This window comes from Perkinsus marinus (genome assembly GCF_000006405.1).
Source record: "Perkinsus marinus ATCC 50983 genomic scaffold scf_1104296929318, whole genome shotgun sequence".
NCBI classification, from domain to species: Eukaryota; Perkinsozoa; order Perkinsida; family Perkinsidae; genus Perkinsus; species Perkinsus marinus.
Genome location: NW_003216498.1, coordinates 194653 through 209077, shown reverse-complemented (window position 1 = coordinate 209077; position 14425 = coordinate 194653). Strand labels below are relative to the sequence as shown.

Genomic DNA, 14425 nt, shown 5'->3' with positions numbered 1-14425 from the left:
CCGTATGACTTTTGAGACCATCTCAATGAGATGGTGTAGCCAGGAATTGAACCCGGGTCATTCGGACTGCTGTGCGCTGTCCTAACACCTTTACCTTGACACTGTTGAGTTACTCGAAAGATGATGAAATACTGTAGTGTAATCATATAGAAACGCAGTGAAGCGTGACGTCACTTCGAAACCTCCACTATTTCGAGTGTGAGAACTTCCACGTAGTCTGTAACATAGATTTCAATCGAACACTGAAGCTAGTGATGATTTAATCGAGGCTCCGAGATTGGCATCTGTGGGCAACTCTGGGATCGAATCTCATTGGGTTGATCGTTAGTCAGGTAGCCTCTGGGCATCAAATCCTTGCCCTACAGGGTAGGACAGTAACTGACCCACACATGCATTTGGATTGTGGAAGTCTCCTATGTGGGAACACAAGGTCTTGATGGCTAAATGGCGTGATAGTCCATGGCTCTTGGGAGAATCGATAAGCGTAAATTTTCTATCCAATAAAATGCAGTTTTCTGTTCTGGAAAGGATCCACCATTTTGGGATACCCTCTTCAACCTATTGTTATCAACAGTGTTTGTTTTGATGGTAGAAAGAGCTCGATCTTCCATCTCATCAGCAGCTTCAACGGCCCTGGCCTTGCCACGGCTTGGTGATGATGATGCTAACAAGACGAGTAAGACTCTCACTACTGAGGATTTCCTCACCAACTTGGACACCTCCTGCGCTCAGTTGCACAGCCAACCGGTAGTAGTACTTGGGGTGGGGGAAATGACTCAGTTCAGCTGTATACATTGAAGTTTCACCCGTTTGACGTGATACTCCGCGAAAAACGCGATATTCGCGATATGCAGTAGTCGTGAAATATATTTTCTCATTAGTGTTTTATGTGATCGGTGAAACTCCACTGAATAAAAGCATTTCGAGGAAGCGTTCCATCATAAACTAACTCGCGGCTATGGCAATAGACAAGAATGCCATGTTATCTGTGTAACTCATGACGACTCAGTTCAGTCCAGTGTGAGGAAATATGCACGTGGTCAAGTCGCCAACAATATGAAAATTTTCCGGAAATTCCGGGAAATTTTTATTAGTTTCTGTACACTTCTACCCTAACTCGTATGAAAACTCGAAGCTCAGCTGAGGAAAGCGAACATATATTTTTCCAAGAGCCTAGTCCATGTGAAAGACCTTGGATATGTTGATGGGCAGGATGCTATGATGGCCCTATTGGCGATACTCAAGGAGGAGGGCACCTCAGCACAGCGGAAACTGGTCTTGAAGAACAGTGAAGCTTTGAATGTACTGTTAGCCGTTGGCTTTGACATGGCAACCATGGTAGTAGTAGTAGTAGTAGTAGTAGTAGTAGTAGTAGTAGTAGTAGTAGTAGTAGTAGTAGTAGTAGTAGTAGTAGTAGTAGTAATAGTAGCAGTAATGATAGTAGGAGTCTTTGTACATTGTATCTTAGAAAGTGCACCCTGGCAGTGAAGTACGTGCGGAAGTGGCTCGTGATATGCTCAACGTCCAACTCGAACACGTTGCGGCTGAGAGTAATCCTGCTCAGATTGAGACACTACTGGTGCTACTATCAGGGGGTTTGAAATTGGAAACATTGGCTCGTTGATTCGATGCGTGTTTGTACCACTGAGAGTCTGTGAGAGGCTATGACTCTTTGTTGGCTACTACATGTTGACCCTAGGGGGCTTTCGAGCCCTGCAATCGGTCATTGTGATGCTCTATTCGTCATCAAGACCTTTTCAATGTCTGTTGGCGAGAGGCGTGAGCTCTGATCGAGAGATTCTCTCGATCGGACCTGATCTGTATCTTTCGTGATCGACCTCATGGGTGGGCGAATGTTGGTACTCAGGCTATTGGCGATGAAGCACCGGCGATGTCCGCTGAACCTGATGGAGCGCCAGAGGATACTAAGGTGATGCGTGTGATGACAGTGAGGCATTAGGAGTCAGTGGCTCGAGGGCAGGTCTCATCAGAGGACACTCCGTCTGGTGATGTGCAGTGGCCGGACACAGGTCAGGACTGGGAAGTAGTTGATAGTCAGGGCTCAGCCCCCCGACGACGGCTACAACAAGGGACAGCAACAGCATGTGAAGCCACAGTGGAGGGCTCGGGGGGAGAGCCCGATCTCCTCACGGGGGGCACTGACAGTGTTGAGGGGCCCTCGGAGGAAGAGGGGCCTCCGGCTGGTGTTGGGCTGATGCAGGTCGTTTGTCCAGAGGGCTATGGAGAAGGTACGATGGCGGTGATGCTGTTGGCTTTTACTGGCCTGTTGCAGGAGCATCCCTACAAGCACAGACCCCTGATGGTCAGACTGTGCGGACGTCGGTACCCGAGGGGGTCCATCCTGGTGATGCCTTCATAGTGAGGTGGGTCGGCATGGTACAGGGGTTAGAGCCCCACTGGTGATGCCAGGTACACCCTTAGGCCGGTAGGTCTTATGGGCTCGCAAGATGAGGAGAAGAACGATGAAGCTCTGGCAAAGGTAGTGGCGCTTCGCTGAGCATCGGTTAGGACGGACCCCTCAGGCGCTACAGCAATCGTTCGACGAGGCTGAGGTTGGTTCTACAGAAGAGTTATCGAAGGCCCCACCCACCTCCACGCGGTACCTCAGCACTGTTGATATTGAAAGCATGGGAGTGTAGGGTGCTGGCATAGGGCATTGTGAGAGGCCCTCTTGGGCAGGTACTTCGAATGCCAGGGGAATGGCACGGCTACTTGTGCAATACATGCCATCAACAACCTGGCTCAGAAGAATGCCGTCTCGGTAGGTGGGGGGATTCTGATGAGTAATGAGGCCCTCCTTGCATCAGCTCACGCATCTCCAAGCGGCCGAGTCGCGAGTGGCTCTACTCCAGCGGGGCGGCAGCTTTCTGGCGCCGTCGGGTAGTAGGTCGTGTAGGAAGCCCAGAGGCATGTGGCTGTCCATCAGGCATTTCCGTGCCTTCAGCCAAGGGTGGTGACGGTGCTCGTACCGGCTGGTTCGACATTGAAGCGCTGAAGTTGGCATCAGAAAAGCACGCGGGGTAGGGCGAAGGTCTCTTCTGGGTATGCTAGGTCTGCTGTAGGCACATGGTTATCGAGACAGAACCGATACCGGACTTTGCTCGCTCCGCTGGTCAGAAGTTCGTCACGGCAGCCAACGAGGAGAGCGATGGTAGTTGGTTTCGAGGCTTCCTGGTGTACGAGTGTATCCCTGGCCGGGCGATGCACTACTGGTCTCTCCTACGTCTACCAGCCGGCGGGGGTTGGCTCAAACTGGACTCGCTCCATCGCGACTCGTAAGGTCTTGTTGTTATTGCCAATAGCCAGTGCCCCCGTTTTAGTGACAAGAGCCTTGGGCATCGATGTGAGTTCATTGCGACTGATGAGGAACTAGCTGAGCTGTATAATAGCAACAAGGACTACTTCAAGAGCTGGCTCATGCGATGGTGAGAAGATGTTGGTGAGGCTTTGGAGTAGAGCTGTGAGGTGGTAGGTACCCAGTGGTGGATAAGGTGAAGGCCCGAGAGGGCCTGAAGGGCTTATTGACGGAGGGTGATGTCTCTGAAGAGGACTTCCCGAGGGGTAAGCATTGTTAGGATAGCTGCTGTAATCGTGTTCTACTACTCAGAGGCTACTCTGGATGCTGTTCTTCGTGATAATCATTGGATACCATCGGCGGCCGCTCACACCCTTCTGGTGGACTCCGTCGAACAGGTGACCGATGGGGCTGCTGGGCGTGGTTCGTAGGCTGATCCAGGTCGCTCATATGTCCCAAGCACTGTGTTTGGTGGTAACGTCTTCAGTGGCAGTCAAAGTACTCAGAACCACTGGTTGGGATTGGGACCGAGCTGTGAGTCGCTTCGCTCCGCCTTTTCCCAGCAACATTTATTCATTTTTAGGTCGCTCAGCTGAATGGTGTATTGGAAGAGCGGCGGCCAGATGGTACGATGGACCAGGCTGAGCTCAAACAGCTGGCGCAGAGGTGCCTGGCCACATCCAAGTGGGATGTTCATACAGCCTCGATAGTCATGCACATTGTGAACAGCGTAAGGGAGAGTGCCTCCTCTGGTGGGCTCGATGGCTCTGTCCCTCAGTACGCTTGCGCCGCCGCTGGTGCTGCTGCTGACGATGACCTCCAACTCATCGTTGGTTGTGTGAATTCATGTGAAAGAGACCTCGAAAAGTCGCAGTTGGCGTATAAGCTGCTACGAGTTTGTAGCGGCCTGCAAGAAAGGTAGATGAAGGAGTATCGTGAGGTTGTCAATAGTCTCCTGTAGTTGTGCTGATCCGCCTGGTGATGCTGCCGCAGTGTTGAGTACTGTGGATTGGGATGTAGACAAGGCTTGTGTTGTGATACAAGTAAGTCTAGTCTCAGTGGCCTCATGCTATTCATCAACGGCAGGTTCATAAGAATCTCAATGGAGACCCTCCATATGCCGTTTGCGCGGAGGCTAGCAGACGAGAGGATTTCGGTGCCATACCGGCCACAGAGCTCCTGAAGGAGGTGCGTACTGCTAGAACTCGATAGTCTATGCCCCATAGCACTTCAGTTTCGACGTCGGCTGCAGACAGTAGCCTCACAGTCAGCGGAGGAGGCCCTAAAGCAAGCCAAGGGTGGTTTCATGGACCAGCTGTTGGGAGGCGGCCCTCAAGGGGAGGTGAAGGGCGGTCTTGGAGCCCCATAGGTCTGATGGAAATATCAGGTCCGGGACTTAACAGATGAGGAGTGTGCTGCTATCGCTGACTGGGCGTTACGACAGGGTCAATGGCAACCACATGAGTCCTTCCAGTTGGCTGAGAGAATGGCCAATAGAGTGGTGAAAGTCAGGTAGGTGAGGGAAGGTAGTTGCAGTTGGAGATGAACCTCCTTCAGATGTGAGCTGAGTGATATCATGGAGCCTGCTGCTGATGTGGTCATCAACTCACTTGATCATCACCAGATGGATGTGGCTGATGTCTGTGCTGACTTGAGGAAACAGCGTCGGAAACTGTACAGTTCTTCGTTCAAATCGACTTCCTCCCCCACGGAAGTCCAGCCAGCCGAGGGTTCCTCTTCTATGGTGACGCGAGAAGGAGAGAATATCCCTAAAGATTCCCAGGAGGCCGATTTTAATAGTGATTGTTCGTTAATGTAGTCAATTGTCATCATACATCGCAAACACCAGTTAATTCAACAGCAGCGGCCGTGTCTTAAGAGGCCTTCTTATTCTGTATGCTAACTCTACAGTGTACTCTTATCAGAAACTTCATTCCTATTGTTATTCGCACACTTACACAGTTTATTGAGGTCTGGGAGTGCTTGTGTTCAGTAGTAGTTTTTGGACGTCGAAATGTTGACACTATCTAGTGGACGGTAAGGGTCAGCTGTCGATCATTGATGACTATGATGATGTGTAGGAGGGTCCAAAAGCATGATGAGTTCTTTTGTGAGTGGGATAGCCTACTGTAGGAGTACTTATAGCCTACCGCATAATTGTTCCGCTGGAGATACTATTATGGAGCTAGGGCACATTCCACAGCTGTTATGCCGCATAACTTATGCATGTAGGTCCGATGCACGACATTCATACGAGTAATCGATAGTACCTGACTCGCACTCACTGTTGTCCATGATGCAATGACGACCCTCAGAATGGTAACAGATATAGACCGCTTCTGTGAATGATAACTGGGAGATACTGAGTTAGTCTGATGGGTGTTATGAAAAAACGGTGCTGTGCTGTGTGGAGTTGAGTCAAGGCATAACGCATGGTGCGACTGAAGACGTGATGGGAAGAAGGATGCTCTATAGTGTATCGGTTAGTAGATTAGATACTCTATGAACGAAATACCTCTTTGTATGCATGCATCGGAACAACATGAATAGACAACGAATAACACATCATCTGAGATCCATGACCTGAAATTTCAATCAGTGAAAACTGTGCTATTGGAATATCGTGCAAAACTCTGAGTCACGTTATAGCATGCGAATAGTCAACAGCTCGCATCAGTCTTCATCTAGTTCTCAGTATAGGAAGGAGGGCGACTTCGAGAGCAGGCCCCAGTCGAATCTTCATAACTAGGGGGAGGTCCTCGCGCTCCTTCTCTCAACGCTTGCTCGTAGGTTGGTAGCCCTCTAAGATAAAAACCGATGCAGAATTTACGAAGTATAGGATTTTTACTCTTCCAGTAGACGGGCCGCGCTGGCACTTGACGACGTCGATGGGTATCTGAAAGATATTTTTCATGTCGTAAATATTAGCCCGACTCGCCATGGTTCACCCCCTCAAGCCCGCTTGATCTCGTCGATATAGGATGAACACTCTTTTATTGAAACGGATTAGTATACCATATTGACGCATCTGTGCCGGGAAGGCAAAAAGAAAGGCTTCGGCTATAAAACAGACGTTCTGATATGGAGCTTCAAGAGCTCTTATCTTTCCCGCGTGACGATGGCTATCTTTAAAATGGACCGTCTTTCGTCTATCACGAACAGTCGCCGACATTAACGTGGCATCCATATCTCGTCCACTGCGAGCTTGTCGACTCACTGTACTTCGTATGACGAACGGACCATCAGCGGTAAATTCAAAGCTGTCTTGGTCTGCGTAATCTCGAAAGAGTTCATTCATGTACACGGGGGTCAGCCGAATGAACTTTCTAGGACGGGCGTTCATCGTGAAGTTCACGTCGTAGTATTCCTCGTCGCTTTCTGAGACCTTAGCATAATGAATGGCATCGTCCGCATCCCAAGGCAGGGCTATGGATCTTGGTAGAGACCATACTCCTTTCTGACGACTGTGCTCAGAGCGGATCCTCCATGTTCTGCTCGTATGAACCGGTTCGGTGAAGTGGTTCGTTCTCTCGTGTGCTGTGTGGGTAGAAATAGTGACCAGACCCTTGTTGTTTTTGATACGAAGACAGACTGCCTGCAGATACTCGTAGAAATGACAGTAGTATTTTGATTTCGAGCTCAGACTACTGAAGAAGGCGGCGATGGCGACCATGGGAGATGAAGAACTTCAAACTGGAACGATGACCATCCAGTTGGAGTCATAGGTTGCCGATTGAGAAACTCAGTGTCTCTCACCACCTTCCAGAACAGCACTTACCCGTTGGGAAGAATGAGATCGTAACAACGTAGTACAGACCTGTTGTGACCACCAAGGGAGAGCTTCTGTCACCATCATAGGTTGTCGAGGGTACTACCACTATGATAGGGCATCCTATGATACCCTTCTGCCCTTACCCTGGATTGTGCGTTGTGATCATGTGAGGAATCGGCAAGGCGCTCAACACCAAGATCGATGCACTATCGTCGAGGTCGATGATCCCCCGGATTCACTTTACTCTATCCGGCCGGCTTAGAACTAATGAAAATCCGTCTGTACTTTTCAACTACTGGAGTATATCTTGCCGTTACTGAGCAGATCATTAGTGGGCGAGCGATAATCAGAACTACTCACAGCGACGACCCGGGAGAGTGTATCCCGCATTCAGGCCCGGCAGCAGCAGCAGTAGCCAGATAGGCGCTTCATCGTTGTAAGGTAGGCAGTGTGTTGAGAGTTGCATGCCATCGCTGATGGTATAGCATCGGGCTCGGGATGGTCTCTTTCAGCCGAGGACCATGGAGGTTGTACATCACGATGAGGGTAATAGTAGCAATGACAGTGACATACTCAGTATGATCTCTTTGGGCATAGGGAGATTGAGAAATCGAGAGGAGATCTCGAATTACGTGTCCATCCTCTACTAATTCACGTCGTCTCGCAGCGAGACTCTCGAAAGGTTCTAATGGTTCGGATTCATCGTCAGCGATGGACTCGTTCTCATCATCAGCAGCCACGAACGGCTGGATAGGAGGGCGACACTGTCATTCTACCATGCTTAAGTAAAATCCCTAGTAGTAATACCTCCCCGGGAACAGGTAGTGATAATGACCAGAGCATGACTGTTGATAACGGCTTCCATATTCCCCTTGTGCCCTTAATGTTGGGTTGGATTTGTGATACTCTCCACTGCAGTATTGAAGGGCTCTTTGTTTTGCCTCATCATGATCGGAGGAGCCTCATTGGCCTTCTATTTTCATATTAATCGTTACGACTACGATCGACATCTGCAGGTGGGAATCAGGCTTATCTTGGGAAGGTGCTGGTTTTGAATTCTTCACATGGCTAGGAAGTTTCCATGCGACTAGGGACACATTCTTCAATCAGTTTCCTATGTCGATGTCATCACATTAGGAACATTTTCCTTATTGTTATCAAATCATGGGTCCTTATCGGGTGGGGAAGGTCATTATCATTGTTGCTGAGGATTTCTGTGATGTCAGCACGAGTCGATACCGGTACTACGAGAAGAGTGGCGGCGGCGGAACATGAATTGTTATAATGTGGGCGAAAGATGGTATGAAAGTTAGCAGATCTCTGCCCTTCAGAAGTACACTGCAGACCCTAGTAACGAGCTCCTCGAGGAGATTCAACGCAACCTGGACATCACAGTTCAGTAGGGGACCGTGTCCTTGGGGGTTGCGGATGTTGTGGGGTGTAGACGGTGTAAACGGCAGTTGAAGACCGATAGTCGGGAGCAGGACGTGAAGGACTGTCATGCGGCGATCGAACAGGTTATAGGCTCCGTGGTCTCAGAGGGTCTTGCCGTTCGCACTCGGTGAATATCTCCTGTATTGGTATCGTGAACGCTAGTGTCGAAATCATCGTGGATCCTCCTCGTGGAAGTGCTTGTTAACACTAGTGGGGTCGGCTCGGTTTGTTTTTGACGATGGAATAGAAGACCTAGTGTTGTGTTTTTACTAGACCTACAGTCAGTGTATGGAGGCGGCGGAGTTGGCGGAGGATCCGATGAATAAGAGTGAAGTGAGGCAGTACCCCATCCACACGGTGCGGCTTGGGATGGTGATGGGCAGTAGAGGGGATATCGGAGGACTTCAGGTTGAGTTTGGCGATGATGATACATATACTCGGAAGAAAAGTCCAGGAACGAGTATCTTCCCGTTTATTTGCAGTGCGGCCCGAGATTGATATCATGGTGTTTGTGAGGCGGAGGTTTCCTGTTCTTTTCATGGTTGTTGGGCGAGTGATGGAAGTGGGGGTTGGTTGTTAGCGTTGGTATAGTGTAGTGGGTAAGGTACTCGTTCTTCATTATGTAGGTCGCTGGTTCAATCCCTGCCGCCGGCTTTTTGATGTTTTCTCTGCGTTTTCGATAACTCTTGTGGCCTGGAGGGAGTCTGAAAGTTGAGTAATTGTTAGCTATCAGGATTGCAAAGTTCTGGCATCTCCCATCTCGAACGACAAGAAGGATGTTCAGCAAGAAATCCGAAGGTCGACATCGATCGCTCTCGATCAGCGCAACGGGCAGTGGGTGGCGACTTGGCGGAGGAGGGATATCCCGCTGGTCTCTCAGTGTTCCGATTCTTGGCTGGTATTTTCTCGTTGAAACATCATTCACAACAACGGCGGGACTCGATGGGGAGGCGAGGTAGATGGGCTGGGGTGGAAGGCCGTGGTCGTGTGTCCGGAGTTGAATAACTTTTATCTATGTCTGCGGTTGTTGAGATGAGGCAGAATATGTTCAATTCTGGCTCGCTCCTGTTGAGACCATCTTGGCTGAAGACCACACCAGTTTCGATAGATTCCGCGCTTTCGCTTGACATCCGCGCTTAATGGTTTCTGGGGCCGGCAGCTTTGGAAACAATGCTTGTTGATCGTGTTTCACCGAGTTCTACCAACTGGTCATCGAGATTGTCAACTGTCTACATTGGGTTGAAAACGCCACACTAGAAGTGACCATGCTGTAGATGCTGCCTTATGGGATCTGTTGAGAACACACCCAAAGGTTGAATGTGTTCTCATCAAATTATGGGAATTTCTCGTAGAGTTATCAGAGCCGGCAGTTGTAGTTAATGATGCTGTGAATCTCTGGTACACGCGTACTATCTGCCGTTCACACTGTGTAGCACGCCTTGTATTTACACTATATTGGAGGAAACGCGTGGCTTCTGTGCAGATACCGATGCTTCTTCCACCGACTACCATGCTAGAGAGAGTAGCAGTGTTGAACGTGTAGGTTAGTGGATTTCGACTCGTTTTACGTGAAGTGGCGTCGTAATACTCGGTGAAAAACGGGATATTCGTGGTGATATGTTTTTCGATAGTGTTTCTCATATCACTGGGGTGAAACTCCATTGTTTTCAGAAGGAGTATATGAATCGAGTTGCTCAACAGCGTGCACTGGTCTCTCTGAAGCCGCAGTACTGCCTCGATGACTTCGACTTGGGGGATATTGTGGGGACTGGTGACAGCTTCATAGTGATGCGCATTTACGACGGGCTGTGGTACAGGTCGTTTTGGTCGAGTTCGGATCGTGAAAATAAAGGGTGCCGAAGATCGAACGCCTTTCGCGTTGAAGATTCTTTACAAGTTGGAAGTTATACGCTTAAAACAAGTGGGTGTTGCTGGTTTGTGACAGGAGTTGCTGTTTCAACGTAGGTTGGACATGTGCGGGCGGAAAGGGAAATTCTGCAGAGACTCAGTCATCCGTTTATTGTCAATCTGTGGGCACTGCCTTACGGTGGCGCGCGCGAGAATTTTTCAGCTTCACCACATTTCGTGATGAAATAAGATTGTTTATGCTGATGGAGTACGTGAATGGTGGCGAGCTGTTCTCGCTAATTCGGAAAGGCGAACGTTTACTCAATGAGGATGCTAGATTCTATGCAGCTGAGATAGTGCTGGCCTTCGAATACTTGCACAGTGGGTTTGGCGACAAGGGCGAGGTTGTACTGCGTTGATTATTGGATATGAAAAATAGTAGTGAAAAATATATTTTACGACTACCGCATGTCGCGAATATCGCGTTTTTACAGAGTATTACGCCACTTCACGTGAAACGGGTGAAACTCCATTATATATGAACTTGAATTCACCAGCTAATTTTGATATGTATATGTGCTTGAGGTCGTTTTTACTGTTGTCCAAGCAGTGTGTTGGGATGGATCACGTTTCAGGTTTGAACATAGTATACCGCGATTTGAAACCTGAGAATCTTCTTATAGACTTTGAAGGTAAGAAATTGTGAACTCATCGAGATCATCATTATCAGGACATATCAAAATTGCCGATCTTGGTTTCGCGAAAGTGGTTACTGATCGAACGTGGACTCTGTGCGGTACACCGGAGTATATGGCACCGGAGACCATTCAGTATCAAGGTATTGCTGCTGTTGTTGTTGATTCCGGCTCATTGATTCGCGATCGGTTGTATTAGCGCACACCGCACTCAGTGGGAGAATATATGTTTGGTTTCCTCAACTGAGCTCGAGTAAATTTTCTCACTATACTATGAAACATTCACACGAGTTTGGGTAGAAGTGTATCAAAAATCAACGATAATTTCTCAGAATTTCCATATTCCTAGCGACACGTGTAGCTGACCATGTGCATATATTCCCACACTGACCGCACTACGAAGATTCTTTCATCAGTGCTGTTATCCTAGTGATAACACTATACCAGTAGTACTGTAGTTGACACACTGTGTAGCACAGAAATGCACCTATACTGATACGGTGTTAGTGATATGAAAAACATTAGCAAAAATATATGACTCACGACTACTGCGTATCGTGAATGTCGCGTTTTTCACAGAGAACTACGCCGCTTCACGTAAAACGGGTGAAACTCCAATATTCATCTTAGCATTAATAGTACTGGTGCTCGATAGCAGTAGCGAATGTAATGCAAATCAATAATGTGCTTATAATACCAATAATACTTTCAATGATAACATTAATATTGCTAGTGTGATACACAATGGTATCATCGTTGTTATCGCTTTTGAGGGTTTGATTCGTCATCGGTTGTATTAGCGCACATCGCACTGTGAAGATTCTCTCGACAGGGCATGGTAAAGCTGTGGATTGGTGGGCATTGGGAGTTCTCATTTTTGAGATGATTGCTGGGTATGTGCCTTTTAATGATAGAAATCCACTTGGAATATACCGAAAGGTAGGTCGTGGGATTCGAACCTGGGTGGATTGCGGTGATTCTCTCTCATCAGGTTTTAATAGGTCGATTAGAGTTCCCCAGGCATTTCGATAGCAAAGCTAAAGACTTGGTGAAACACCTGCTAGTCCGGGATAGACGCAAGAGATATGGTTGCCTGAGGGACGGGGTTGAGGACATCAAAAACCATAAATGGTAAGTATGGTTCGGGTGGGACTATTGGCCGATCGTGTAGACGTGGGAAATTACGGCTATCGACGGTTTCTGAAGCCGTTTTGTATCGTTTTACGGTATAGTAAAACTTCTACGGTTATTCTGTTTCCATGCGATTAAGCTGACGTTCAGCCACTAAACGGTTTTCTCATCGCTAGTACAAGTTTCGTCTGCTTATATGTCACTATGCAGTAACGAAACTGTCGCTGGTTTTTCAGGATGAGTCTGCTTTACAGTAAGATGCATTGAATCGGAAAATTTAGGTGCTAGCTCGCGGGAAATCACATTAATTAGGGTTTCCCGCGAAATACTCAGGAAATTTTCTCAGGAGTGTTTTCCATGTAGGCTACCACCAATTGCACATAGTGGGTGGGCATCAGGTTCAAAGGCAAGGTTGATTGGGAGAAGGCATTGAAGAGGGAACGAGCGGCACCATTCATACCCCACGTGCAAGGCGCTGATGATACCTCGATGTTTAATGGGTTAGCCCGGGGCGAGCGAGATTTGCGATATCGTTGTCACTACTGCTGCTACTAGGTACCTTGAGGCAAGTGGATACTCATCGCCGAGTGAATATTCATCGGCGTATATCGATGGCGACGATAATGAAGATGCTTTCATCGACTTTTGAGTGATTGCTGTTATCGTCCTTCTTCATCACCCTGTTTGTCTTTCTCCCTGCCTATTGTTGTTGTTGAGGAAGTGACCTCAACGAGGTCATATGAGAGTGTCGATGAGGCGGACTTTGTTCCGAATATCGGATTACCTGGTTACAAGTCGTCAAGACTGCCTTGGGCGTTACTCTATAAGATTGACTAGGTTGTACATAGTCTTCCCATGTGCATGTGCTCATTGAATGCAGCTACCCTATTCCCTGCGTGTTTTCTGGCCGCGATGGCTCGAGTTGGTCAATATCGGGGCTGAGAGGGACTGAGTACTCAGTGGTGTTTTAATGGGCTATGGGAGGTGTTATAAGTTGGCACTGGGTCAGTGTGAGGAAGCATGTAAACGGTCCACTTAGTTTGTCGGTGACGATATGGAAATTATAAGGAAATTTGAGTATTTTTTTTTTGGTTTTTGCGCATTTCTACCCGAATTCGTGTGTGACCTTCTATAATTGGTAAGGAAACTCCCGAGCTCAGCTGAGGAAACCAAACAGCGGCTGAGATTAATACATTTCCTGAATATTCTCGGTAACCTTGCGCTAGTATAGCACGATTATAAAATTCCCTACCTAAAGAGTTCCTATAGAGTACATAATGCGTGAAGTCTATTGTCGTTTATACTCTATAATATTCACCGTTCATGCGACTTTTTATCGCAAGCTATCATTGAATGATACAGCACGTGACATCGGGAGAAGTTCCAGGAGGGAAATCACATTTTTGGAAAAAAATGGTTGCAAATACATTTTGGAATTGTATGTGTAACCATTGTTTCTCGGGAAAGGTCATTTCCCGTTCCTAGATCTGTCGTACTGTAGATCGTTGGTATGGCTTTTTCCGTATTATACTGCCTGAGTACAGTCCCTGGCACTCATCTAATATGTTTGTTTCATCGCCACAGCATGAGACCTCGATGACTAGGGCCGACCTTATCACTGTGGAAAAAGTGGACAGGAAAGAGAGAAAAGGTAGGTTGGGGGTGATCGTCGTAGTCTTAAGTCATAACGTGTATGAAGATACATGTAGGCGCTTGATAGAAAGTTCGGTTTGGTATGCATGTAAGAGTGCACATCAGGAATCTGTTGATGTCAGATCGTGTTGGTGATGATACCCAGTCGGACTGGTCTGACGAGACCCCATACGAGAGTGACCAGGAGAGCAGTGTCGCGATTGTCGGCGAGTCTGCGTCCTTTGAAGACATGAGCGCCTTCTATAACAGAGTGGTGCATCACAGCGCTGGAAGCTCATCTTATATGAAAGTGCTAGAAGATATTTTACTGGTCATCGATACCGTTGGTGGTCGGCAGGTCGATGCATTACGGCAGAGATTCCTGCGTTTACTCAATGCCGTTCAGCTCCCTACACAGGCGGTTAAGATTTTGAAGGACCTCATGGGGACTGTGCAGGTGGGAGCTCAGGCTTGTGTCACAAGCCTGCCGTGACTGTAATTCACAAGCCTTGTGAATTACAGTCACGGTAGCGACAATCTAGAAAAGCTTCCTATGAGTATTGCGATGGTCTGACTTTTCTGCATCTTTCCCCGTGC

General features: G+C 48.0%; 3 protein-coding genes across 3 annotated transcripts in view; all 3 read left to right on the top strand.

Moving 5' to 3' along the window:
* Positions 1 to 585: 585 nt before the first annotated feature.
* Pmar_PMAR012392 (hypothetical protein) lies at positions 586 to 5135 on the top strand (the record flags this gene model as incomplete). The annotated part of the gene is made up of 23 exons (XM_002787572.1): positions 586 to 747; positions 1213 to 1338; positions 1469 to 1579; positions 1868 to 1930; positions 1982 to 2030; positions 2294 to 2384; positions 2431 to 2500; positions 2544 to 2656; positions 2701 to 2782; positions 2829 to 2901; positions 2948 to 3041; positions 3084 to 3296; positions 3342 to 3446; positions 3494 to 3582; positions 3629 to 3714; positions 3758 to 3850; positions 3900 to 4046; positions 4095 to 4234; positions 4278 to 4359; positions 4403 to 4504; positions 4551 to 4658; positions 4704 to 4828; positions 4874 to 5135. The coding sequence occupies 23 exons, from the start codon at positions 586 to 588 to the stop codon at positions 5133 to 5135; spliced, it is 2586 nt and encodes an 861-aa protein (XP_002787618.1).
* Positions 5136 to 8252: 3117 nt separating this feature from the next.
* Positions 8253 to 12845, top strand: Pmar_PMAR012391 (cAMP-dependent protein kinase catalytic subunit, putative; the record flags this gene model as incomplete). The annotated part of the gene is made up of 15 exons (XM_002787571.1): positions 8253 to 8309; positions 8405 to 8487; positions 8533 to 8605; positions 8796 to 8879; positions 9256 to 9360; positions 10194 to 10293; positions 10340 to 10443; positions 10488 to 10552; positions 10594 to 10751; positions 11006 to 11062; positions 11101 to 11208; positions 11898 to 12004; positions 12057 to 12196; positions 12595 to 12696; positions 12752 to 12845. The coding sequence occupies 15 exons, from the start codon at positions 8253 to 8255 to the stop codon at positions 12843 to 12845; spliced, it is 1437 nt and encodes a 478-aa protein (XP_002787617.1).
* A 914-nt stretch (positions 12846 to 13759) lies between these two features.
* The window catches only part of Pmar_PMAR012390 (hypothetical protein), a gene marked incomplete at both ends in the record, with an annotated part of 4644 nt that continues 3978 nt past the window's right edge, over positions 13760 to 14425 (top strand). Inside the window, 3 exons of the mRNA XM_002787570.1 lie at positions 13760 to 13847; positions 13972 to 14099; positions 14187 to 14285. Of these exons, the coding sequence (XP_002787616.1) occupies positions 13760 to 13847; positions 13972 to 14099; positions 14187 to 14285 (315 nt within the window). The remainder of the gene's footprint in view (positions 13848 to 13971; positions 14100 to 14186; positions 14286 to 14425) is intronic.